Here is a 26670-nt window from a genome sequence, read left to right on the forward strand (position 1 = left end):
TACGCGGTGAAACTCGACTTCCAGGATAAGCACTCCGTGGTTCCTGGTTCACGTTTACAATAAATAATTTCAATTCGTTTTTCGCGCAACCCCAAATTCCGTAGCTGTCAGTCCGCTGATAAAATTTCTCGACTTCCGGGATAAGCGCTCCGTGGTTCCTGGTTCACGTTTACAATAAATAATTTCAATTCGTTTTTCGCGCAACCCCAAATTCCGTAGCTGTCAGTCCGCTAATAAAATTTCTCGACTTCCGGGATAAGCGCTCCGTGGTTCCCGGTTCATGTTTACAATAAATAATTTCAATTCGTTTTTCGCGCAACCCCAAATTCCGTAGCTATCAGTCCGCTGATAAAATTTCTCGACTTCCGGGATAAGCGCTCCGTGGTTCCTGGTTCACGTTTACAATAAATAATTTCAATTCGTTTTCGCGCAACCCCAAATTCCGTAGCTGTCAGTCCGCTAATAAAATTTCTCGGCTTCCGGGATAAGCGCTCCGTGGTTCCCGGTTCATGTTTACAATAAATAATTTCAATTCGTTTTTCGCGCAACCCCAAATTCCGTAGCTGTCAGTCCGCTAATAAAATTTCTCGACTTCCAGGATAAGCGCTCCGTGGTTCCCGGTTCATGTTTACAATAAATAATTTCGATTCGTTTTTCGCGCAACCCCAAATTCCGTAGCTGTCAGTCCGCTAATAAAATTTCTCGACTTCCGGGATAAGCGCTCCGTGGTTCCCGGTTCATGTTTACAATAAATAATTTCAATTCGTTTTTCGCGCAACCCCAAATTCCGTAGCTGTCAGTCCGCTAATAAAATTTCTCGACTTCCCGGATAAGCGCTCCGTGGTTCCCGGTTCATGTTTACAATAAATAATTTCGATTCGTTTTTCGCGCAACCCCAAATTCCGTAGCTGTCAGTCCGCTAATAAAATTTCTCGACTTCCAGGATAAGCGCTCCGTGGTTCCCGGTTCATGTTTACAATAAATAATTTCAATTCGTTTTTCGCGCAACCCCAAATTCCGTAGCTGTCAGTCCGCTAATAAAATTTCTCGACTTCCAGGATAAGCGCTCCGTGGTTCCCGGTTCATGTTTACAATAAATAATTTCGATTCGTTTTTCGCGCAACCCCAAATTCCGTAGCTGTCAGTCCGCCAATAAAATTTCTCGACTTCCCGGATAAGCGCTCCGTGGTTCCCGGTTCATGTTTACAATATATAATTTCAATTCGTTTTTCGCGCAACCCCAAAGTCCGTAGCTGTCAGTCCGCTAATAAAATTTCTCGACTTCCATCAACCATTATCGATGGTTGTTCGAGGTGGTTGAAGGTGGTCGGAGGTGGACGAGGAGGAGGACAAGGAGGACGAGGATTTGTGCTGAGTGAGTAAAACACTTTTATAATATTTGATGGCAATTGTAATTATATTTCATCTGAAATATTACAAACTTGTCACGTTTACAATAAATTATTTCAATTCATTTTTCGTGCAAGCACATATTCAGTAGCTATGAATAATCTTATAGAATTTATTATATTATTAATTAAACAATTAATATTCTTATAATATTTAATGGCAATTGTAATTATATTTCATCTGAAATATTACAAACTTGTCACGTTTACAATAAATTATTTCAATTCATTTTTCGTGCAAGCACATATTCAGTAGCTATGAATAATCTTATACAATTTCTTATATTATTAATTAATCAAATAATATTCTTATAATATTTAATGGCAATTGTAATTATATTTCATCTGAAATATTACAAACTTGTCACATTTACAATAAATTATTTCAATTCATTTTTCGTGCAAGCACATATTTAGTAGTTATGAATAATCTTGTACAATTCATTATATTAATAATTAATTTATTAATTACATTAATCCTTACACAATATTTTTGATGTGTTCCTATACTAAAAATATTCATTACTATTCCAGGTATCACCCGAGGTGATCGGAGGTGGACGAGGAGGAGGACGAGCTGGACGAGGAGGAGGACCAGGTGGACGAGGAGGAGGACGAGGTGGACGAGGAGGAGGCGGGGTGGGTCGTGGGAGAGGACCTCTCCTCTCCTCAGAGGAGGGGAGGGGGAGGGGCAGGGAACGGGGAGAGGTGGGTGGGGAGGGGGAAGGGAAGGGAAGGGAAGGGAAGGGAAGGGAAGGGGAGGGACGGGAAGGGAAGGGAAGGGAAGGGAAGGGAAGGGAAGGGAAGCGGTGGGGTGGGGAGGGGAGGGTGACGGGGAGGGGGGGGGGCGGGCGGGAAGGCGGGAGGGAGGGAGGGCGGGAGGGCGGGAGGGAGGGGGGGTGGGCGGCCGGGCGCGGGGGGGGGGGGGGGGGGGGGGGGGGGGTGCGTACTGCTCTATTAACTCTAACAGGCTCGCATTGACATCCGTCCTCCACTCCCTCCCGCCCTCCCGCCCTCCCGCCCTCCCGCCCTCCCTCCCTCCCTCCCGCCTTCCCGCCCGCCCTCCCCCCCCCCTTCCCGTCACCCTCCCCTCCCGCCCCACCCCTTCCCTTCCCTTCCCTTCCTGCCCTTCCCTTCCCATCCCTTCCCTTCCCTTCCCCCTCCCCGCCCACCTCGCCCCGTTCCCTGCCCCTTCCCCTCCCCTCCTCTGAGGAGAGGAGAGGTCCTCTCCCACGACCCACCCCGCCTCCTCCTCGTCCACCTCGTCCTCCTCCTCGTGCACCTGGTCCTCCTCCTCGTCCAGCTCGTCCTCCTCCTCGTCCACCTCCGATCACCTCGGGTAATACCTGGAATAGTAATGAATATTTTTAGTATAGGAACACATCAAAAATATTGTGTAAGGATTAATGTAATTAATAAATTAATTAATAATACAATGAATTGTACAAGATTATTCATAGCTACTAAATATGTGCTTGCACGAAAAATGAATTGAAATAATTCATTGTAAATGTGACAAGTTTGTAATATTTCAGATGAAATATAATTACAATTGCCATTAAATATTATAAGAATATTATTTGATTAATTAATAATATAATAAATTGTGTAAGATTATTCATAGCTACTGAATATGTGCTTGCACGAAAAATGAATTGAAATAATTTATTGTAAACGTGACAAGTTTGTAATATTTCAGATGAAATATAATTACAATTGCCATTAAATATTATAAGAATATTAATTGTTCAATTAATAATATAATAAATTCTATAAGATTATTCATAGCTACTGAATATGTGCTTGCACGAAAAATGAATTGAAATAATTTATTGTAAACGTGACAAGTTTGTAATATTTCAGATGAAATATAATTACAATTGCCATCAAATATTATAAAAGTGTTTTACTCACTCAGCTCAAATCCTCGTCCTCCTCGTCCTCCTCCTCGTCCACCTCCGACCACCTTCAACCACCTCGAACAACCATCGATAATGGTTGATGGAAGTCGAGAAATTTTATTAGCGGACTGACAGCTACGGAATTTGGGGTTGCGCGAAAAACGAATTGAAATTATTTATTGTAAACATGAACCGGGAACCACGGAGCGCTTATCCTGGAAGCCGAGAAATTTTATTAGCGGACTGACAGCTACGGAATTTGGGATTGCGCGAATAACGAATCGAAATTATTTATTGTAAACATGAACCGGGAACCACGGAGCGCTTATCCTGGAAGTCGAGAAATTTTATGAGCGGACTGACAGCTACGGAATTTGGGGTTGCGCGAAAAACGAATTGAAGTTATTTATTGTAAACATGAACCGGGAACCCCAGAGCGCTTATCCCGGAAGTCGAGAAATTTTATTAGCGGACTGACAGCTACGGAATTTGGGGTTTCGCGAAAAACGAATTGAAATTATTTATTGTAAACATGAACCGGGAACCCCAGAGCGCTTATCCCGGAAGTCGAGAAATTTTATTAGCGGACTGACAGCTACGCAATTTGGGGTTGCGCGAAAAACGAATCGAAATTATTTATTGTAAACATGAACCGGGAACCACGGAGCGCTTATCCTGGAAGTCGAGAAATTTTATTAGCGGACTGACAGCTACGGAATTTGGGGTTGCGCGAAAAACGAATTGAAATTATTTATTGTAAACATGAACCGGGAACCACGGAGCGCTTATCCGGGAAGTCGAGAAATTTTATTAGCGGACTGACAGCTACGGAATTTGGGGTTGCGCGAAAAACGAATTGAAATTATTTATTGTAAACATGAACCGGGAACCACGGAGCGCTTATCCTGGAAGTCGAGAAATTTTATTAGCGGACTGACAGCTACGGAATTTGGGGTTGCGCGAAAAACGAATCGAAATTATTTATTGTAAACATGAACCGGGAACCACGGAGCGCTTATCCGGGAAGTCGAGAAATTTTATTAGCGGACTGACAGCTACGGAATTTGGGGTTGCGCGAAAAACGAATTGAAATTATTTATTGTAAACGTGAACCAGGAACCACGGAGCGCTTATCCCGGAAGTCGAGAAATTTTATCAGCGGACTGACAGCTACGGAATTTGGGGTTGCGCGAAAAACGAATTGAAATTATTTATTGTAAACGTGAACCAGGAACCACGGAGCGCTTATCCCGGAAGTCGAGAAATTTTATCAGCGGACTGATAGCTACGGAATTTGGGGTTGCGCGAAAAACGAATTGAAATTATTTATTGTAAACATGAACCGGGAACCACGGAGCGCTTATCCCGGAAGTCGAGAAATTTTATTAGCGGACTGACAGCTACGGAATTTGGGGTTGCGCGAAAAACGAATTGAAATTATTTATTGTAAACGTGAACCAGGAACCACGGAGCGCTTATCCCGGAAGTCGAGAAATTTTATCAGCGGACTGACAGCTACGGAATTTGGGGTTGCGCGAAAAACGAATTGAAATTATTTATTGTAAACGTGAACCAGGAACCACGGAGTGCTTATCCTGGAAGTCGAGTTTCACCGCGTAGCGGACCCGAAGCGCGAGATCTGGGAGGTTGAGAACCCGGTACTCGAAATACGTAGCGGACCCGAAGCGCGGGATCCGAGAGGTTGAGAACCCGGTACTCGAAATTTGCGGAGCGCGACTCTCAACCGTCCGCTCTACTGCGCGGTTGTTACCAGACTGAGGAACTCGGCTAGCCGATTTTAGATTGGTGACGTCACTTTCCGAACATCCGAAAATTCAAACTTTGGTTTCGAACTGTAATACTAGGTATGATGATGTATGATGTATGATGTACGATGTATGATGTATGATGTATGGTGTACGGTGTATGATGATATGATATGATGTATAATGCTTTTAGTTTTCACGTTTCATACGAGAAATACACACTTCATCTCTCCTGCCGATTCCAGACTCAAGCGGCCAGGCCCTTCGATGGTCAGCCGTTGATTGAGGATATATTCTTCAGTGAACGGCTCGGCTAATAACGCTGCCGTTCTGCGACAGTTGGATGATGAAAAATTTCGCTCGTATCTTTCAAATGTGTGTTAAAATACACTCGAAATGTTAAGAAGCGTCGTTCTTTCTCTCCCTATCATCTTTCTAGGTCTTTAAATCACGACGCAGCGTTAAATACTGTCTCATATACGAAGCATCCGTGTCATCTCGTTCAAAATTAACGCATCCGTGATGTATTACAGTTACTCTGAATTTTTTTCCATCCGAATACTTTTCGAAAAACAATTCTGCTCCTCCACCCAACGCAGATACTTCACTTGCGACCAGCTTAAACAACGTTTCGATTCTATGCCTATGAAAATTCAAGATCGAGAGAGCAAATGAAAAGTTGTTGGAATAATTATGAATACTAATGTTATGGAATACATCGAGCGCGCGTCGAATAGAATCCCATTTCGAAATGAATAGTTCTTCTCTTTTCGTATCATAGCTAATCTAGTAATATAGATAAATAGGATGATTGGAGGTGTTCGGAAATGGTAGGACATTTCAAAAGTTAAAGTCGACGATGATCCAGTGCATCAATTTTATCGTTACAGATTTTCTTTTCCCATGAGGCATAGAATATTCAACAACGATAATGCAGTCCTTAAAATTCATCATTCATCTCTGTCTGGAAAGCTAATTCGCAAGGCGTGGTATTCTAGATATGTCAAAACTAAGCTAGCGGCACGTGTTTGCATTGTTAGAAAAATACCCGTACTCTACATACACTGTTTCTAATCTTTTGCTACATTTGGTTCAATTCCCCGTGCTTTCACAGTACGAACAGTCGGAAATGTTTTTGATTATCCATAATAAAATAAAAGAAGTAACAAAGCTTAAATTTATTGTTAAAGCTCTAATGAATACATCAAACTGCGGTCGAATCAATTCATTTATTATTTGCACATGACCTCTGTATATTTGATAAATTATTCCTGAATACATTGAAACATATGTATTTATAATGAAATATCATGCAATGGGCTGTGTAAATTATAAACTATGATTTTTATCAAATAGCTGCTTTTATGTCAACAGGGCTTTGAGACTCAGTCAAGTTGGATCTCGATTTTTGCCATCGTATGTAGGACATTGGGTTACAAGAACAAATACGAATTACGAAGAACTCCGTGTTAGAGATAAGGATATTTTAGTTCAAGTATACCTATACACAGAAATCCGTATGTGAATATAGTAAAACCTCCGTGTTTATTGTAAAAATCTAGTTTTAAATATGTGTATACATGTATACACGCATGCATAAGTATACATATACATATATACACATACATGTACAGTACATAGATAATTGCGAAGTAATTAGAAACACTCACAACTTTTCGCAAATAGAGTAAAACGTAAGGTTAATAATGTACAAATTACACAAGCGCACCATGAAACATGGCAAGGGTAATCCTAGTGCAGTGATTGTATAAACTGAAGAAATATACATTTACATATACATGATATAAATTATTAGACTAGAAAAGAGTATTTAGAGAGCTTATCTAATTCCGATCTTGTCACAATAGATCATTAACATAATCAATATACGGCTAAAGCTGTATTAGCTACAGTCACTATTAGAGATAATATTTTTTATCCATTTTTATAGTTATTTAATTTCTTGTACAACAATTCTTCAAACTTCACAGCAAAATGCCCAACGAGTTCTCGTAGTGCAAATACGAGTCCAATTACCTTACAGATGGCATTACATTGATTTCTGCCTTCCCGCGTCGAGTTATAAATACAGAGAAATCTCAATGAGAGCTCATTTCTGTAAGATTTATTGTAGTGCTATATTCGTAGCTGTACCTGTTATTCTATATTATAAACTGTCCTAAATTTTAAACACACAGCACAACAATGGCTGAAAGCACAATGGCAAGAAGAGAGGAACAATTTGCATCTTAATAAATCTTTTCTTCTTTATACGTGATATCTGAAATATCATGCAATGGGCTGTGTAAACTATAAACTATAATTTCTATCGAATAGCTGCTTTTACGTCAACAGGGCTTTGAGACTCAGTTCAGTTCGTCCTCCTCCTCGTCCACCTCCGACCACCTCCAACAATCGCGAACCACCTCGAACAATCACCGATAACCACCTCGGGTTGTACCTGGAATAGCAATAAATATTTTCAGTATAAGAACACATCAAAAATATTGTGTGTGGATTTATATGAATAATTAACGAATTAATAAAATAATAAATTCTATCAGCGCATTTACAGCTATTGAATTTATGCTTGCGCGAAAAATAAATTGAAATCATTTATTGTAAACATGACAAGTTCGAAAATTTTTAGATACAATGTAATTACAACTGCTATTAAATTTTATAAAACTGTTATACTCACTGTGCAGAAGTGCTCGTTCTCCTCCTCCTCCTCCTCGTCCACCTTGATCACCCGCAACCACCGCCAACCACCTTCAACGACCATCGCTGACCACCGCCCGTTATACCTCGGATACTAATAAATATTTCAAGTATTAGTACTCATCAAGAATCTTGTGTAAGGATTAGTATAAGTTTTTGATCGTCACATTTTACCAAGAAGTTCATGAGAAAATTATAAAAAATTATTGGAATTTCATTAGCGCATGGATAGCTACTGAATTTTGGCTTGCGTGAAAAATGAATTGAAATAATCTAATGTAAACGTGACAAGTTGGAAAATTCAAGATAAAATATAATAACAAGCGCCATGAAATATTATAAAAGTGTTTTACTCACCGAGCACAAATCCTCGTCCTCCTCGTCCTCCTCCTCGTCCACCTCCGACCACCTTCAACCACCTTGAACAACCACCGATAACCACCTCAGGTTATACCTTGAATAGTAATAAATATTTTCAGTATAAGAACACATCGAAAATATTGTGTAAGGATCAATATAATTGAGTAATTGATTAATTAATTAATTAATAATAGAATAAATTGTATAAACTTATTCATAGCTTCTGAATTTGTGCTCACGCGAAAAACGAATTGAAATAATTTATTGTAAGCATGACAAGTTTGAAAAATTTTAAATACAACATAATTACAATTGCCATTAAATATTATAAGAGTATTAATTAATTAAATAATAATATAATAAATTGTATGAGCTTATTCATTGCTACTGAATTTGAGCTTGCGCGAAAAATGAATTGTAATAATTTAATGTAAACATGACAAGTTTGAAATATTTTAGATAAAATATAATCACAATTGAAATGAAATATTATAAAAGTGTTCTACTCACCGAGCACAAACCCTCGTCCTCCTCCTCCTGAATCACCGAGATTACCCGCAACCACCCCTAACCACCTCCAACGAAAACCGCCAACCACCTCGAGTTGTACCTCGAATGCTAATAAATATTTTCAGCATGAGAACAAATCAAAAATTTTGTGTGAGGTTTAATATAATTTTTTTATCGATATATTTCACCGAAAAGATTATGAGAAGATTATAAAGTTATAGAAATTTTATTAGCCCACTGACAGCTACCGAATTCAGGCTTGCGCGGAAAACGAATTGAAATAATTTATTGTAAACATGAGCCGGGAACCACGGAGCGCTCATCCTGGAAGTCGAGTTTCACCGCGTAGCGGACCCGAAGCGCGAGATCCGGGAGGTTGAGAACCCGGTACTCGAAATCTGCGGAGCGCGACTCTCATACGTCCGCTCTACTGCGCGGTTGTTTCCAGACTGAGGAATTCGGCTAGCTGATTTCCGTCTATATAGATCGGTGACGTCAAGAGAAAAAAAATTTTGGGTCACGTCACCTTCTGAACATCTGAACATCCAAACATCCGAACATTCAAACTTTGGTTTCGAACAGTCATACTACGTACGGTGTATGATGTATGATGTATAATGATTCCAGTTCTCACATTCCAGACAAGAAATACCCACTTTATCTTTTCTGCCTATTGCCGACTAAAGCGGCTTGGCCCTTCGATCGTCAGGCGTGGACCAAAGATTCATTCTTCAGTTAACGAGTCAGCTAACGAGTCGAAATGTTCTTTGCTCTGAAAATCACGAAAGAAATTCAACTTAACTACCTTAGACTTCTGACGGAAATTTCAACGATTTAAAAAAATGCTGGAATCAATTCTTTGATGCACTGTTCCGACGTAATTTTGCGAGAGAAATCGATTGGGCGCAGTCCCAATGCGCTGCGATCAACGCATCGAAAGCTACAGCCAAAAAACGAGAACCTGTGTTTTCGACATTTTTCAGCAAGTGCTTTTTCAGTCGCCATTTCTCTCCTTTTGGTCCCACGCTCTTTTTGCTGCGTTTTCTGAGTTCCTGAGGGTCCAATTAGTCAGGTAAGGGTCATTTGAATCGAATCTGAGATCAAAAATTTCGGGCTCGAAAAATGAAGAAAAAGTAAGGCTAACCCCTTTGCATTTTTGGCGAAAATTTTCGCGATTCTGAAAAGTGCTGGAATAAATTCTTTCATGCACTATTCCGAAGTAATTTTGCGAGAGATATCGATTGAGCGCAGCCCCAATACGCTGCGAGCGACGCATCAAAAGTTACAGCCAAAAAACGAGAACCTGAGTTTTCGACATTTTTCAGCAGGTGCTTTTTTGCTCGCCATTTCTCTCCTTTTAGTCCCACGCTCTTTTTGCTGCGTTTTCTGAGTTCCTGAGGGTCCAATTAGTCAGGTAAGGGTCATTTGTAATATTAACCATTGCGAAGACTGTGGTGCCGGGAAGGTGAATGCAGCCAGCATCGTGTCGAAATCGGCAACTCTCTGATGTTCTGCAACAAGTTCTCGACTTCACCCATCGACCATATGTCGATGACTCTACCGTTGTAACATCTCAGGGAGCGCAAGCGCACGATGATTTTCGGTTGTCGCACCAAAGCCTATTAGGGCAACTGTCTTCATATTCTTCAGTCAACGTATAATATCATAAACATATTACAATACTAATCATAGTTTAAGATTAGTTTTTCTTTACCATCAAACGCACAAGAAAGAGCGTTCGACCAACAACAGAAATATTACGACGGAAATCCTTCGTTTTTTGGCTGTAACGTTTGACCAGTTGTGTCATCTTTTTTTAAATTGCTTTTATTTAATTGGTATAAAACTATTATGTATTATTTACATAGATGATTTAACCTATCTTAGCTACGTAATGGCATGACAGAACTGTCGTTGTCATGATAAAATCCAGAAGACCTGGTGATTATGAGTTGGATGCTTCGCAGCGTTCCTTAGGCGACCAATGGGCCCCAGAAATGTTTGCTTGGTTTCGTATGGTCTTCCGTGAGAAAGAAGTCTCTTCCTAGTCTCACAAACTCTTTGCGACTAAGCTTTCCGTCATCATTGGTGTCAATGTAGCTGAAACTTACCGCGGCGTTCTGGTAATAGTGGAAAAAACCTCAATTAGCTCAATGGTATCATTATACATCAGTCCATTTTAAACAGGTGCAGGAAACCCGTTTGACACCAAACCGAGTGAACTATTGCTTGTTTTGAAAGATGCAACTCCGGCGAAAAACACACGTAATATTACATAGAAGGCATGCACATGGACTGTACAGTTCATCCTTCAACTCGTCGTTATACAAACTTCAATCTAACCGTTTCGAATTTTCATCAATAGTTACGAAATACGAGACACCGAATACTACTTACTTCACTGGTGAGACCCAAGCACTGGAAAAAGAGTTTGAACTCTTCAACCGAGATTTCGCCACTTTTGTCCTTGTCCACAGCCTGGAAAAATAATACATGAATGCTTAATCTATTGGCGATATTTTTATCCAACCACAGCATGAGAAATACTCCGGACAGTGTAGCGTAGCTATTCAACATAAATCTATGCGCGCGTATATTACGGCTGATCGAGGATGGGCTTACCTTAAATAAATAAGGCAGGAAATTGTGACACTTGCGTTTGAGGGACTTATCATTGAGCACATGGTGCATTTCGTCCAGATACTTTTCAACGCCAACAAGATTGTAAGGGCTTATTTCACCCCACTGTTCCTCCCACATTTCCTGTAAAAACATACTTTTATTATGCTATAACCATTTAGTATTTAAAAACAAACAAGATATTCAAAAAAGGCTCACAAACAATACTCTCATTTTCAAAACAAAATGTCAATATCCGCAAAACAAGCATTGAGATTCGTCAAGGGCAAACCTTCTCTAACGTCACAAAAGTTAATGTATACCTAGATCTTATTTGAATAATCACCGGAACGACCGTGAGGAAGTTTTTTTCACCATATTTGCAGCAAATCAATATGGATTTTGAATTTTGTTTACCCTGTTTGCACAATATCTCAGTACGTGGTAAGGGATTAGGTATTGGAGTCTGAAACAGGATTTTTTCGATGTAATCAACACCTCAGGTCTTGGACTAATGCCAAGGCTTCTCCAGAAGGTACAAGAAAGGTACAAGCTTATAAATTATACAACGAAGGTCGTACTTTGTTTCTGCAATCTACGTGACTGTCCACGTCAGATTAAAATTGTTAGGATTGTGAACTGGATCTTATAAAGCTATTCCAAATCTCAACAGTCAACATTTGAAATGCAAATTGCAGAAATAAAATAGATGGAATGGATAGATAGAGAAATATAGAATTAAATTAATGGGAATATAAATATTTTTGTAAATCTGGACACGGAAAAACTTTTCGTAACAAGAATTTCTATACTGGCTGGTAACTTTATGGATATCTCGTACATTTTGCCGATATTTCTTGGTATAAATAAAAGATTCCAATATTTTGATACTGATAAATATTATAAATATACTAGGTTTTCCTATTCTTACCAAGAAATATCTTCAAAGTGTACAAGGTGTCCACAAATTACCAGTCAGTAGGGAAATTAATGTTGCGAGAAGTTTCTTCGTGGCCAAACGACACATACATGGGCAGGAGTTTACTCTTGAAATAGTTGAATATACCTTGGCTGTGATCCAGGAGTAAAATTTAAATTACTATTTCTAAATCTACATACTCTAGACTTATGTCCACGGAAAGACATGTAATTCACTTACACCGAGGACTTTCTGGAATTCTTTTTTGGCGTCCGGTCCGAGATGTCCCAGGTCAGCAAATCTTTCGCCTAGAAGCATGAAATCATCGTAGCTAATCACTCCGTCCTTGTTAACATCAAGGTGACTGTGAAGTGTGCGCATTTTTCGTCTCCAGAAAGCAGATTCACCCTGAAAACACAATTTCGCCAGTTAAGGAGGTCGAAGATAAGTTTCACAGTGCATCCGTTAACTTTATTTCGTTTTATTTGCCAATGTTTCGGTTTGAATTATTCACGCGATTGCAGATTTCAGATGCTAGAATTTATGTAGGTGAAGGCCACTCAGTGCTCGTACAAACTATAGGTATATTCAAAACATACAAGTATCTCATGGCCTTATGAAGCCGATAAACTGTCAACCGTTGTCGATAACCTCGTTCAAAACATATTGGACATTATATAGTAAATGGTTTAACTTTTGCCAAAGATCCCTCCAGGCGAGTGATTCCAGATAACGGTATGGAATAATTAGATAGAGTAATCGAAGCGCATTATATTACAACATGTTATAACAACACGCACGTAAATGTTGATACAGACATTGACAACAAATATCAGTACTGCAACTAATCCTAAAACTTACTTGCAATTATTTTGGTGTCTGATCGTGAAAAATGGGTTTTTTCGCAATTACCGAACTCAACAGATAACTGAAATTGGAAAATTGCAAATCTAGAATCGTTCCGAAGTCGAATGCTGTTTATAAAATATTGGCGATTTATATTAGAGATTTTCAAATGGACAAAGCTAAGTCCATTGTAATTCTTGATACAAATACAATGACTACGTGTATAGGTAAAGAGTTGGTGTCCTTTGTTACCGCCGATATAGTGTCAGTATAAACATTTGATTATGGCTATCACAAAACGGAACTATTTTTCATTCATGTATTTAAATAAATGACTTTGCTACTGCATTCTCCACGCAACAGGCACCAAATTGAATTGATACGATAATGTATACTGGATGTAAAGCAGTAAACTTGCGGCTTTTTAATCGCATGGCAAGAATGAAATACCGTCATGTCCTCTATATTGTAACGATTACAGTTTACGATGTTAAACGAGGTGGTAGGAGGCATGGTGGTGTCGATCATCCCTCGTTATTTAATATCCCACCATGAATATTCTATTATGATTATCATTATGATTATGATATTGAAGAAAAAGCTGTCTTTCATTTCTAGATAAATAGCTCGTTTTTATACGTATTAAAACGTATTCGAGTCGACCGAGTCGTCTAACGCATACGAAGAAGATTGTACGTAAAATATTAAAGGTAACAAAACTGAAGTCCATGAATTGTTCGAGAATAAATATCAGAACAGCGACTCAAGACATCGATGGTCAAACAGTGCAACTTGCCCAAGCGCATAGAAAATCCAATCTGACGCGTGTGACTGTTGCCGGAGTGTTTGATTACATATAACGTGTCGCTACCAGAGAGCGATATACTTTCAACGTTCAACTAACATTTGTACAGCCCTTGATAACTCACGGACATTTCAACGGTATTTTTAACAACACTAAGAAATAAATTCCTGCTAATTCGCTATGGCTATAATTTAACAAAAGGTCCCACATAAAAAAAATTACTTATAGTAATCGATTTCCTAGCCCCCGCAAAAATCCGATTCCGTTTTAATCCGCCTACCCGCATATATTAATGTTGCGCATGCATATATATACAGCGCTTTATAGATGCCATGTTGGAGTGAACGCTGCGAGAAACCCGTTTCGTTAACCCGTACGCCTGCATATAAGATTGAGTGTTAAAAACAGAGTTACTGGTAGTTGAAGGCCACTTTTGCTCAAGGGCCGCCATAAAAAACACAATAATATAAGGCCTCGTAGAAGGTCGTCACATGCGATAATGTAGATACATCGTTAACGGAAGTTCCACCGATAAATACCAAGCCAAGCACTTTATACACAACGGAATTGTCCAATCTTAATTGGATCTAGTTTTAAACACTTATGAGAAATATCATCTCGTTTCACCTAAATGCAGAGGATCGCAATCCCAAATCCTTTGCCTAATTTTACCCCTAAATACGTATTATGAAAAAAATTACTGTTGACGTACATTCGGTTGTTCCTTAATTTAATACGTATCCGAGATACGATTCAGTATATTTTTCGCATTTTCAAAAACGTTACAATTAATAATACCTGTAACTTCTGAGTCTTCGATTTAAAGGATGGAAAGAAAGAAAAAAGAATGAGGACAGTTCACTTGTGAAATCAACTGAAATATTCAAAAAAATTTGTTTTTTGTCCGCGAGAATGTTACAAAAACGTAAACCTTTTGGAAAATTGTGTATTTTCGAAAGTGCAGATAACTAAAATATTCGTATCTCCAACAGATTTGATCAGATTGAAAGAATCCTGAAACATTTTAACGCTTACTTTCACAATATTCTTAGGGAGATAGCTTTGAATAAGATACATGGATATTGTAGGTGACGTCTCACAAAATATGCCTACTTTACCGGTACAACGTTTGTAATGAAACATTGATTTTTAAGAACAAAAAATTGATAAAAATTAAATATTTACCCGATCGCGTTCCGAGTCTGAATCGTTATCGGAATCGCTATCACTTTCATAATCGATAGATGTTGAAGGTCGCGTGTGAATCTTCTTACTATAGAACCTCCTCGTCAACTGAGGCATCTGGAAAAGAGGAAAATCAAGATGAAATTGGTATTTAATATTAATGCATCTAGCGAATACGAACTCGAACATGCAACGATTCCAGTTTCAGTCACAAGGAGTTTCGGATAGATAATAAACCGGTCTTCTCTCCGCAGCTCAAGTGAAAGCGTCACATTTCGTAAGTTTGGAAGCCTGCATACTTTGCGGCTATCTGTTGAATTTAATACTTATACCCACGTGCCTTCAGCTTGTGTAAAATTCTCACGATTTTTGAAAAAGCCGCTTCACAAAAAGCAGAATAGTCGACTGAACGATCTGTGTACTATGTTAATAATAGCTTTACCGCACGTTATACGAGATATAAATCGGCGATAGCAGAGATAAAAAATTGTTGCATGTTACATTATCCTATTATAATCATTTTTAAAAACACCATCGGTAATCAAAATTTACCAGTCGGTGATAGTGTGTTTGCCATTGCAGGTCACGCTGACGCCATGCTGCCGCAGCCGGCGTGAACGGCTCAAGGCTTACAGTAGTTCGTTAACCCGTTAGACAGATGCAGGACAGGCATATTTAGACAAAGCAAATGCAGCAGCTCTACTGTCTAAGAACTTCGTCAATTAAAATCTGTACGTATTAAATACCATACAAGTACAGTATAACGGTACGGCCGCGTAGTCAATCGTATTGCTTCTAAAAATAACTAACATTCGAAAGATAATGACAGCATTAATTAATCGACCTACTTATTAACGTCGCGTAAATTACGCAAAGCAAGTCTCAAGTAAAAACAGACGTGCGACTTTGAGTTGTGACCATAAATTCCACCTCTAGACTGCTTTGATTCTCAAGTCATACCTGCTAAATAAATTTCAAATGGAATATTGAACGATGTAAATTTTCCGAGGACGTACACGCATGCACGTTTATGGATTTTATGGAACATTGACAGTTGCCTTGACATTTTTTGAAGAGGCCGGTCGTTTAGTTTTCAATTTGCAAAGGGTCGCAGAGATAATAAGTTTTGCCACGAGTCTTGGTCCCAAACCGTCCTACAACTTAAAAATTGTTACGATCGCAACTCGAATTTTTCTAGCTAAATTCTATATCATATAAAAGTCCTAACCGCCTTAACCTTTCCTGCTCCTGACGGCCTGGAGTTAACACCAGATATACATTTTACTGGAAACGGCGAGGGACTTGGATGCACTATTATCAGGCTCAGATGAGCGACAGCTGTTTATGCGACACTGATGAGCCAATGACGAAGGGAATACCTTTAAACGAACCGCTGCGAAGACTACTTCCTTGTCTATATACTGACGACTGGTCAGGACTTTCGATGTATATATTGATGGTTTAAAAAAATGTTCGAAGTACTTCGAAGGCAATGACAAAGTATGAGCCATCTTCGTACGTATATTTAAAACCCTGAGCGGAAAAAATTGACATCTTTTTTTCAAACGAATTGGTAAGTCGCAACGTGGATATAGAGGATTAAAAGGCAGAATGGCAAATGCATTGTACTGTATCAGAAAACGTTATTGGTACGTGATATGGTTATTCTTTAGAAGAGGCAGGATGTAAACAAAGTCTGACTCAAGTGTGGGACGTACGGCCCAAATCTCACGTAGCCACGCCGCGATAACGAAAAGATCAGAGAGCAGTGTGACGCAAAAGCGTAAATAAACAATGATGCCGGTCCGTCGCCAGGTCATTAACCTACGATGCATTTTTATTTCACGTAAGCAGCAGGTCAAGGTTTCAGCCTGGTGCGCGAAAATTAATGCAGAAAGAAACGCTGCGTTGGATACATAATATCTAATCTTTATTCATTTCATGATGATTTAGGTCACAGGATTCAAACGAATATGATAAGTATGAATGTACGTAAATTCTCTGATGCAAATAAGTTTTTTCAAATAATTGATAACTTCAGAAACTCGAATATTGGGTTTATATTCACGAGTGAATGTTATTGCGATGACAATATATCAGCAATAACATAAGTAACTCAATAGTAACACTTCGAAAATTGGGATGGCAGAAAAGGAATGTTTGTTACATGCGTGATCCGTTAAATGATGATTTTCTCACCCACGAATTTGTATACTGCATGTTTTCTCATAATACATATCTCAGAATCGTAACAATTATATTTAATATATATATATATCGAAAAGTTCACTACATTTGCCCTGTAAATAGTGGGGGCGGGGGGACGCGTTGATACAATGACCTGCATTCAACAACTCGTGCGCGTGCACAAATGGATTGTGATAAGCGTAGGTGCGTGGAAATTGAATTCACTTCAGCTTAACACCTTGTAGGAATTAAAAAATGTTAATAAGGTAATACAAATGTAACGAGCTGAATGAATCCGTAGAATTATCTTGGCGAGTGCATTGCGATTGCATGCGAAGCTTCGGTAATTGTCTGTCGACATTATAATTATATATATATTTAATAATACTGTTTAGAATAATGTTTTCAAGTGATGGGACATGTATTGCAATAATTTTAAAGCTTATTCATTTTGTGGCACGCCACTGGGTACAATTTTCGATGGAACAAATGATTACTGACCTGTGGCTGTTCCATTAAATTAATGGATGGCTTTCGAGCTCCTATGAATGCTGTAGACATTGCAGATGTCACTGTATTTTCCAAAACACCCCGTGCCATTGCAAGTCGCAGACTTGCCCTCAAGAATACGGCAGTTGCCATTGTTGCATTAACGTTTGAATAATTACTACAACAATCTGCTTATCTTGTATCGAATAAAGTTTCGTATGAGACGATTGAAACGATCGTTTACTTTGAACTAAACCTTCGCTCGATGGCGTTCCTCTTTTTGTAGGGACGACGAGCCACCCCCCTTGTGCGCATGCGCCGTGAGTCCGATGGTCGTCTTTGCCTTCCTTTCTCTCTATAGTTTTATTTGTATTCAAGTCCGTAACACGAACGCCACGAAGCCATGCAGGCATTCAAGTGCGCCAAACGAGAGTTATCGTTGTTTATTTTCTTCGTGAAGATAATATACATATAATGCCCTTTATCTTCCACGCTTCGATTGGACATTGGAAAGCACGTTCAATTCGCTCGTCTATCGAAGGTCGAATTTGACACTAATAATGAAGACTGTGAACTCAGATAAGATGTGTAATTAGAAAATCGAACAAAACGCATTCTCAATAAAGAAACTGCGTCGTGAAAAATGAGAAATACGTGCGGAACAAGACTAGATACTTGTTTACCATAGAACTGCGCTTACGTGCTCATTCGCATGTCCTAGACCAAGTTTTAGCATCGATCAGCACAAAGAGTGTAAACAAATAAGTACCGATTATCTGTAATAATAAGTTGAGCAGTGGACGTATCATGCATTAATATTAATTCCTCGAAAGTATACTATGCAAGCTATTAATTTACTGAATTCATTCGAATTCATTGAATTCTTTGGAATTCTAGTTAACAATGTGTATCACACTTGCACGAAATTGCAATCATTATGTGTATATTCGCGGAATATGCCCTAATTTTAAAGTTCGATAAATATATCAATGTAGATAGTGAAGTTAGTTTCGAATGGATAGCTTGTAGTAATGTTCAACAGGCGATGCGTTTGAATTTAAATAACAAGTTTGGCGACAATGTTAGATTTTAGGAATTCTTTTATCAAATTACTTGAACCGTGAAAATACTCATTATAATGCATCAGCAATATACATATCTGAAATCGTGCAAAATATGGTTTTCAACGTTGAAACTTTGAAATCTTCATATTTTAATATCCTTACCGCACTACATAGCAACGTCGGAAAAGGCTTGTTTGGACAGCATCTGACAGAACACCAAAAAAATCGAAATCGAACACGAGATTAATTGGACATAGATATTTATTGAACACAGCCCGATTGGACACCGAGAATTGAAACGATTTCAAAAGTCCGGTTGGACATAGCAAAATTGGAAACCAGATTGGAAACCAACGATTTTGGACGCAGCTGAATTACAAACGAACAGTGGATAAACTCCGACGGACCAAGAAATGAAATAAATATTCAAAACTCAATTTTTGCCATGTTTAAACCCTCTACTCTGACTGACCCAACCAGTGATAAATAGAGAAATTATTGGACCGTCTTAAATTCTTCTTTTATATATTTATTTTTTTTTTTCTGGAATCAACTAAAAAATTATGAAAAGCGTCCAATATTCAATAATGGACAAGGTAAGAATTAATAATGACCAAGTTAGAATTCAAACTGAAAATCACGAACAACTGACTTCAAGTCCAATTCGACATAAGTGCACCTTTCGCATGCGGTAGACGCTTTGATTGTATTCGTGAATTGAATTTTATTTGACCTTACTCAAACTTTGAAAAGTTTCAACAAATTTAACAATTTTCGTATAAATGCGACCTTATATCGACATAACATGTTTAGTTCGTTTCAAGTAGTACGTAAATAAATACACATGGACTTTCGAAATGGATATATTACAAATATTAAGAAATCTCATGTAATGTAAAAAAATTTGTGTGTAAATTTATAGAAATTCAAATGATTTTTGAAAAATAACGGTGACCGCGTGTGCAAAATTCGTTTATACTTTGTATTACAGATTAAACAAAACGAGATTAATTTTTTGATAGCAGAAAAGATATGTTGACTCTGATTTTTGATATTTGTAATACATTTCCATTTTATAATTCAGGATTAAAATTCAGGAGAAACTTGAAATTGTTAATGCTACGAATTTTCACTAAATTTCAACTGGGAACCCAGATTCGAAATAAAACTACAGTACAGACTCTTTCATTGCCTCAAAATTTGAAGGAACCGGATTTGCATTATAAATAATGTTTATTGAGATATTGTACTTGATAACCAAATGTCAAGATGTATTGAAATATGTCCATTTTACAAACATGACAAATATTGAAAACAATATTGTACATATAACATAATATAACACAAATCGAACTATAGTGATCGCTATCAAGAAAATGATAATATAAAGATATCGTAAATTATTTTATACATGGCATTCTGCCAAAAGCAGCTATTTGTGTAAAAATTAACGCGATTTTAATTACTAATGTATACATCAAAATGATACTTATATGCGTGATACACATACCGTTAAATATATCTAGATTTCACCAAATCAGACACGGTTTTGGTGTATAACCAATTTAAATTAAATATACAATTTCTTATCTTATGATTACTAGTCTCCAGCATATTCATGATTTTTAAATCTTTTAAAACAATCAATATTGGTTTATTGTTCGTAAATATATGCATTATGCAGAAATTCTAACTTTTCTTATATTCAATCCTCTCCACTTTGACCTCGTCTCCAACAAGCTGATAAACGTACGTTACCACAGTTGAGCTTTGAATATCCATGAGCACAAATGATGGGATAACTGACCTAAAACCAGTTTAAAAAAATAACGTAAGGCGCGGAAAACTAAGGTGAAGACTATACAATGATGGATTTTCAATATACGAAGAACTCACGTGTCCAAAGGATTGTACGCCCCAGTTGCAGATCCAGGATTGATGTAAAACTTATTTTCATGCTCATAAGCTTCAAATTTATGTGTGTGGCCAGATATCAATATATCAACATCTAATTGCCTCTGAATAAGAGCCAACGATTCCGGATCTCCCCATGGCACAACCTGATGCCCATGCGAGAGGCCGATTCTAAATTGTCCAACAGTAACAACTTTTTGTTCTGGGTAATTAAGGTTCTGCACGTATTAAAAAGTTATACACATATGAGATAATCTGTACATTATTCTAATATAGAATAACTACTCAAGCTTCATAATAAATTTCTCCGACTTCTTGAGGATTTGCACTAGGAAAAGTTCTATTCCTAATTTTCACTTGAACTATATGTCATTAATAAAACATCGTACAAAGGTGTAACAAACTCTAATCTTATTCAAACAATTATTTGATACTCGCCTCATCAAAATCTCCTCTGACCACGTGAACATCACTTGCCAAAGTTTTGAGATAATCGTAGGATTCCTTGGTACAAAGATTTCCGGTACACAATATGTGTTGTATTCTGCCTGGTACTAAAAGTTTTTTAAACTTACTAGGCAGGCTGCTGCATCTGTGCGGAATGTGTAAATCTCCCAAAACTAATACAAGCTGTATAAATACAAGAGTGATTATTACAAGTGAAAACAGTTGATTTGAGGTTAGAGCACTCCAAACTCTCGTTATTCAATTAAGCATTATTAGAGTAACGCTGCGTTGCTCACCATGGTTGATCGGTTGATAGCTTTACGGTTGCTTAGTGTTTTATTACTTTCTTCCGTGACAATAATTAGTAACTCGATTAAATGTCAGAGGTGGTGTCGGAAGTGGGAGTGACAACTGACAGTACAAGATTCAAGAAAAACCCACCATGTGGGGCTGGCGGTTTGAGATAAAAGCTAAGGTTTAGTTTTGCTGGAGCAGCGTCGTTGCGCGATTAACAAAATGAAGGCCTGTGGTTGGTTTGAGATACGGAAATGCCCTTTACCATTTTTATTTTATAATCTAGAACCAATGATGGGGCTTTAGTTTGCCTGTCGCTATATCAAAATTTCAACTTGAAAACTTCATTCAATGAAATAGTGAATAAGATCCTATTTGTATTTTCGTGTCTCTCGCATCTCGCTGGCGGTGTTTGAAAACAAGTGTGTTTACGGCGCGGGAAGAGGTCTTTGACTTTGATCTGATTCCATAAGTATTATTAGTTTTTAATTCGGCGTAAGATTTCTTGACAGCCGACAATTGTCATCTGAGAATCTCGTACAGCGTAATAATAACTCTTTCACAATGAAATGCGTCGTGCCGGGTGCTAACGTCAAAGGTATATCTACATCCGTATTTCTCGTTAAGGTTATGTAAACGCGTACACTCAAGAAATTTTCAATTCTATAATGTATATAGTTTTACTATAATCTACTAATTCGCATTCACGTTTCAAGACTCTATCCTGCTTTGTTTACCCTTACTAGCCTATTCAAGAATCATTGTAAATTATTCATACTGGCTACTGATGTAAGAGAATAAACCGATTGTTTGAAAATATATTTATTGCAATCTATGATTCTTCATAGTTTTAGCAAAGGCCATTCATTCGTTGGCCAAAATTGGGGATGAAATGTACATCAAGCCGCAAGATGCAGGAATATCATTCCAAACTGTCAACATGGCTAGATCAGCATACGCTAGTTTCACATTCTCGGAAAGTTACTTTTCGTATTACACTTACGGTAATTTGGAACAAGATGATGCTTTGAGGTGTCAAGTTACCATGCGCGTGAGTTATTCAACAACTTAATATTAATTTTAGATAATCTTGTGTTACATTTTACCTAAATTAAACAGACAGACACTTCTTACTATCTTCGCCAATGATGTTATTTTGTAGATAGATCCTTTCAGTCCCTGATTTAAAAAGAAATATGCAGTTTAAAAAGTGGTATATCTTGCTGTAAAAGAAAAAACTGCTGTGAAAAAATTACATTTTGATTAAATTCCTATCTAATTACCATTGTTGCAGAGCATAATCTATAAAAATATTCTTAAATCTATTCCTAGAAATACATGAATTATATATAATCCTTGCAATGTTCTTTATTAAGTGATATTTAATCAAGACATACCGATTCTCCGACAATATATACACATGTAAATTTTTGATCTACACACACTGAACGATTGAATATACTACTGCAATGTATTATTTGTTGATAATAAATCATATGCAGTCTGCAATGGCTGTTTTTAAAGCACCAGGTACCTTGGACCGGCAAGTGGAAACCTGCCAAATAAATTTGGAAGCCAATAGCTGTAAACTTGTTTTTGTTCTGAAGTATAGAAATGGCATTACAAAAACACATTTTCTACCAATTATCGATTGCCAAATTTTACAGGTAAATTAAATCACCTGTTATAAACCCATTGACACTCATGTATTAATTTTTTTATGACTTCAATTTTATCTAAGATCATAATAAATCCTATTACAATTTGAAAATTGGCAAAGTTTGTTCCTCCAGCTCAACGAGAACACAAAAATGCAGTTTTCGTAAGAATATTAATTTTTTCAGGCAGCTTTTTCCTCTCAATCATCACCCAATCAACTAACTGCACAGCACAAAGTTTTATCTGATGCAATGCAAAACTTCCAGCAACTAGGTCTTATCGAAATAACTTTAGAAGTAACTCCACAGAAAGTATTGCTCAGGAACTATGTCGACGATACTTCAGGTATACAATTCACTTACTGCATTCCAAAGAAGTATCACATGTTACTAACTCGCAACATGATCTTATTATCATTAAATTAATGGCCATCTACTGCTACAGATTTGTCAAAAGTTACCAGAACACAGTTAGCACTTGGAGTTGGCGAATTTGAAGAACACAAAATTGGAAAAGATACTGCAATAACGTTTTGTGTAAAAGAATTTAAAGCTCTTCTAAGCTTTGCAGAAGCAGTGTCCTTGCCAGTTAGCATACACTTTGAAGCAGCAGGAAAGTAAGAAGTGAAAATGTATTATGTTAATGATTACTGTCCCAAGTTACATAAAATAATGTTGGTACCGCCAATTGTAAAAAGATTTTGTGATGATATACTACGAAAATTTCAGTTATGCATACTGCCTACAGGTTGTTTTTTTTTATTCCAGACCAGTGATATTCATAATGAAAAGTTTGACATTCGAATCAAGTATAGTTTTGTCTACATTAAACCCTGAAGGAGATAATCGATCAGAAGCTTCGACGATTCGTAGTCGAGAACAAACAATGCTTAAAAAACCAGCTGCCAGCAAACGGATACCTAGAAAAACTAATGCATCTGCTAATCGCAAGCTAAGGAATCAACCAAAAAATGTTAGAGCAAGATACAATACATCTGCTTTTTCACCTATGGAAGTTACGAATATGAAAGTGAAGAAAAACTACGAAACGCACCACGAAGATTTAATGAACACTGACTCAAATGAGGATTGTTTACTTTCAACTGTCGGCAAAAAATCAGTCAGTTCAGATATTGCTTATGAAACAAAAGTTCGTCTAAGTACACCAGCCATCATAGAAAATCGCAGTCGAATACCAACTGATTCCATGCCAGTTTCAAATTCGAAATCCTCCGCTAAATCAATTTTTTCCACTATAATAAATAATGCAGCGAGGTCAGAAACTAACTCTGCAGAAACTGTCAATGAAGATCTTGTTCCCAATTCACCACCAAAACCTTCTAGTAAAAAAGCAAAGACCATTTTCAAAAAATGCTTTCAAACAACATTCGATCCAAGAATGCTTCCAGGACATGATATTGTTTTAGCTGAGGATACTGACGACAGTGATTGATACTACTGAGATTTCTCTTTGTACTTCGCAAATAAATGAAACATTAGTTACTATATATCACAAAATCTACTGTAACTGCTGGCATACTGTAATTGTAAGTATATCGCGAAGCAGAAAATGTCCAATAGGAGATGACAATACGACACATGGCTTCATGTATCTAACAGAGAAGCGAATTAAAATACATAAATGGCTGTCAACTAATTGCTATGAGCGTATGTCTTCTAAAGATATCAATATTAAAGTATTTTCCTGGAAGAAGTTTAGAAAATGTCATTGACAACAATTTCACATGATAGTTTTTCCAATAGTAAACTTTCTTCATTTTTTGCTAGGTCCAATGTTATAAGTGTGTACATTAGTTCAACACATTCATTTGAGATTCAAAATAATTGTTGAAAATATCAAATATATATTATAATTGTTTGATTGAATTTGTAGCTACAAAATATTTGCTACCGAATAAATTTAATATTTAAACAAATATTTTTCATTTATATTAACTTGGATTTTCACCAGCACAAAACACAACAAATTTGAAAAACAACAAAAACTCTGTAAAGAAACAATATCATTTACATTGCAAAATCAGGGTTTCAATATATTTACGGGTATTCACGAACATGATATCGCCAGGCATATACTCTTCAACCAGCAACAAGAATTTAACACTCCAATTACCATATCCTTCAGGTCACTTTGATATCACCAATATCAATCAAGAATAATGTTGTTAGCCTGGAAGGAATTTGATCAATAGATTATACTGATTATTTGTGTGACTCAAACATGAAGAAGCTTTGAATTACATACCGACAGAAATTGTTTAAAGACTCTCGGAGACCATCCAGGCATGTTCTCTAGGTCCCTAATAGTTTCCAACTTCCCATTTAGTTTCCTATAAATAATATATTTACTTTTCTTTAATGCTCGAGCTTTTACACTTCTGCAGTCAGAGACTACTTTGAATTATACCTGTATTGATCCAGCATCATTGCTGTTTTGGGTCCAATACGGGCGAGCGACTCCAATTCCTTTGGCGAGCCCTGGTTAAGCAATTTCAAAATGTCACTGTTATGAGTACTTTGAACTTCTGTGAGTGAACTATTCATAACCCGATTCTCTTCGCTGACTGTCGTTAATTGTGTTTCCGTTTCAACATCGGTATCTTCCGTTTTACTTTCGTAATTGACTTTACTGCTATTACCAGCTAGCTTTAACTTATTGTGACGAAGCCTTCTATCAGATGTTTTTGCATCAATATTACTGGTCATCTTGTGTTTCGAGAGATTTCTTACTTTATATTTTCTGCGGCTTAGCTTGTTGGACACCTCATCTGCAGATTCATCAGAGTCTTTGTTTTTTGAAAAATTGATTTTTTTTTTCGCACTAAAGATTATAGACTTTCGGCGACGTTGAATTCGCTTCGCTTGCTGGTTATTTTTGGTATCATTTTCTGTTTCTGAATTTTCATAATGGGTTGCTTCATTTACACCAGATGTATTGTGATTACCAGACGAATGAGACTTGTTTGCATTAGATTTTTTCTCAGCTGTTTTTAAGATTTTTCTCACAGTAGAATGACTTGTTTTTCCCAATCTTTCGCTTGACATATCAGATTCCTCGTCTTGGGTATTCAGTGAATCCAATTTTCTTTTGCTGCCAAATACAGTTTTTTTCCATTGGTTATCAATTCGCTGAGTTTCTTCATCCGTTTTAGCAGCACTGTCTGTCTCAAAATTATTATTTAATAGTATTTTCCCTTCATTTGTAGACATACCATTATCACGAGAAAAATCAGTTCCAGCCAGATTTGACTCTTTCTTGTGAATTTCAGGATCCATTCTCACAATAATATAAACCGATTATGTATGATAATTACGAAAATTTATTCAATATGATATATAATATGATTATTTGATATGATATTAACTATCATTATCGGCATATCTATATAAATCATATAGTTTTCATTCAAATACCGCAAACACAGTTCACTAATTGTTACAGGTAAGCATCTAACTCACAGCCAAGAAATACCGTGTTTACAAGTTTCAGTATTGGATACTACTGAGAGTAAAGCTAGAATTAATCACAATAACAGTGTGGTTCTCAACATACCA

The 26670-nt window shown here is 37.3% G+C and overlaps 4 protein-coding genes across 6 annotated transcripts; 1 reads left to right on the plus strand and 3 right to left on the minus strand.

Annotated features, from left to right (window-relative positions):
• Nucleotides 1–9323: 9323 nt before the first annotated feature.
• On the minus strand, nucleotides 9324–17988 carry LOC124179196 (sarcoplasmic calcium-binding protein). 3 transcript variants are annotated; one of them, XR_006869975.1, is made up of 8 exons: nucleotides 17730–17988; nucleotides 15042–15158; nucleotides 14655–14669; nucleotides 12446–12613; nucleotides 11290–11430; nucleotides 11065–11145; nucleotides 10546–10787; nucleotides 9324–9439 (listed from the first exon to the last, which is right to left on the minus strand). XR_006869975.1 is itself a non-coding variant. In XM_046563399.1 (7 exons), the coding sequence occupies exons 1-7, from the start codon at nucleotides 17868–17870 to the stop codon at nucleotides 10641–10643; spliced, it is 810 nt and encodes a 269-aa protein (XP_046419355.1). In that variant the 5' UTR covers nucleotides 17871–17988; the 3' UTR covers nucleotides 10487–10640. The 3 variants fall into 3 exon arrangements, 2 of the variants coding, with proteins under 2 accessions (XP_046419355.1, XP_046419356.1); XM_046563399.1 differs by lacking the exon at nucleotides 9324–9439 and having other exon boundaries at nucleotides 10487–10787; XM_046563400.1 differs by lacking the exons at nucleotides 9324–9439; nucleotides 14655–14669 and having other exon boundaries at nucleotides 10487–10787; nucleotides 17730–17986.
• A 1500-nt stretch (nucleotides 17989–19488) lies between these two features.
• Nucleotides 19489–21590, minus strand: LOC124179205 (vacuolar protein sorting-associated protein 29). The gene is made up of 4 exons (XM_046563411.1): nucleotides 21439–21590; nucleotides 21134–21325; nucleotides 20678–20913; nucleotides 19489–20588 (listed from the first exon to the last, which is right to left on the minus strand). Exons 1-4 carry the CDS (start codon nucleotides 21439–21441, stop codon nucleotides 20471–20473), a joined length of 549 nt encoding a protein of 182 aa, XP_046419367.1. The 5' UTR covers nucleotides 21442–21590; the 3' UTR covers nucleotides 19489–20470.
• Nucleotides 21591–21831: 241 nt separating this feature from the next.
• LOC124179181 (cell cycle checkpoint control protein RAD9A) lies at nucleotides 21832–24911 on the plus strand. Its single transcript, XM_046563369.1, has 6 exons — nucleotides 21832–22034; nucleotides 22285–22487; nucleotides 22939–23103; nucleotides 23281–23440; nucleotides 23540–23711; nucleotides 23863–24911. The coding sequence occupies exons 1-6, from the start codon at nucleotides 22001–22003 to the stop codon at nucleotides 24545–24547; spliced, it is 1419 nt and encodes a 472-aa protein (XP_046419325.1). The 5' UTR covers nucleotides 21832–22000; the 3' UTR covers nucleotides 24548–24911.
• A 61-nt stretch (nucleotides 24912–24972) lies between these two features.
• LOC124179190 (kinesin-like protein KIF22-B) lies at nucleotides 24973–26609 on the minus strand. The gene is made up of 3 exons (XM_046563392.1): nucleotides 25523–26609; nucleotides 25361–25445; nucleotides 24973–25285 (listed from the first exon to the last, which is right to left on the minus strand). The coding sequence occupies exons 1-3, from the start codon at nucleotides 26389–26391 to the stop codon at nucleotides 25262–25264; spliced, it is 978 nt and encodes a 325-aa protein (XP_046419348.1). The 5' UTR covers nucleotides 26392–26609; the 3' UTR covers nucleotides 24973–25261.
• Nucleotides 26610–26670: the final 61 nt, after the last annotated feature.

The sequence above is a fragment of the Neodiprion fabricii genome, chromosome 3 (genome assembly GCF_021155785.1).
Source record: "Neodiprion fabricii isolate iyNeoFabr1 chromosome 3, iyNeoFabr1.1, whole genome shotgun sequence".
In the NCBI taxonomy this organism is placed as follows: Eukaryota; Metazoa; Arthropoda; class Insecta; order Hymenoptera; family Diprionidae; genus Neodiprion; species Neodiprion fabricii.

Coding starts and splice junctions, on each gene's coding strand:
- LOC124179196 (XM_046563399.1), bottom strand. CDS start 17,870: ATGGCAACTGCCGTATTCTTGAGGGCAAGTCTGCGACTTGCAATGGCA. Junction 11,146..11,289: donor TCCTGCCTTATTTATTTAAG/GTAAGCCCATCC, acceptor TTATTTTTCCAG/GCTGTGGACAAGGACAAAAG. Junction 10,788..11,064: donor GCTTGGGTCTCACCAGTGAA/GTAAGTAGTATT, acceptor CACTATTACCAG/AACGCCGCGGTAAGTTTCAG.
- LOC124179190 (XM_046563392.1), bottom strand. CDS start 26,391: ATGGATCCTGAAATTCACAAGAAAGAGTCAAATCTGGCTGGAACTGAT. Junction 25,446..25,522: donor ATGATGCTGGATCAATACAG/GTATAATTCAAA, acceptor TATTATTTATAG/GAAACTAAATGGGAAGTTGG. Junction 25,286..25,360: donor TCTTTAAACAATTTCTGTCG/GTATGTAATTCA, acceptor AATTCCTTCCAG/GCTAACAACATTATTCTTGA.
- LOC124179205 (XM_046563411.1), bottom strand. Junction 20,914..21,133: donor TCAGAGGAGATTTTGATGAG/GCGAGTATCAAA, acceptor TAATACGTGCAG/AACCTTAATTACCCAGAACA. Junction 20,589..20,677: donor GCGTACAATCCTTTGGACAC/GTGAGTTCTTCG, acceptor AACTGGTTTTAG/GTCAGTTATCCCATCATTTG.
- LOC124179181 (XM_046563369.1), top strand. CDS start 22,001: ATGAAATGCGTCGTGCCGGGTGCTAACGTCAAAG. Junction 23,104..23,280: donor TCGATTGCCAAATTTTACAG/GTAAATTAAATC, acceptor TAATTTTTTCAG/GCAGCTTTTTCCTCTCAATC. Junction 23,712..23,862: donor CACTTTGAAGCAGCAGGAAA/GTAAGAAGTGAA, acceptor TTTTTATTCCAG/ACCAGTGATATTCATAATGA.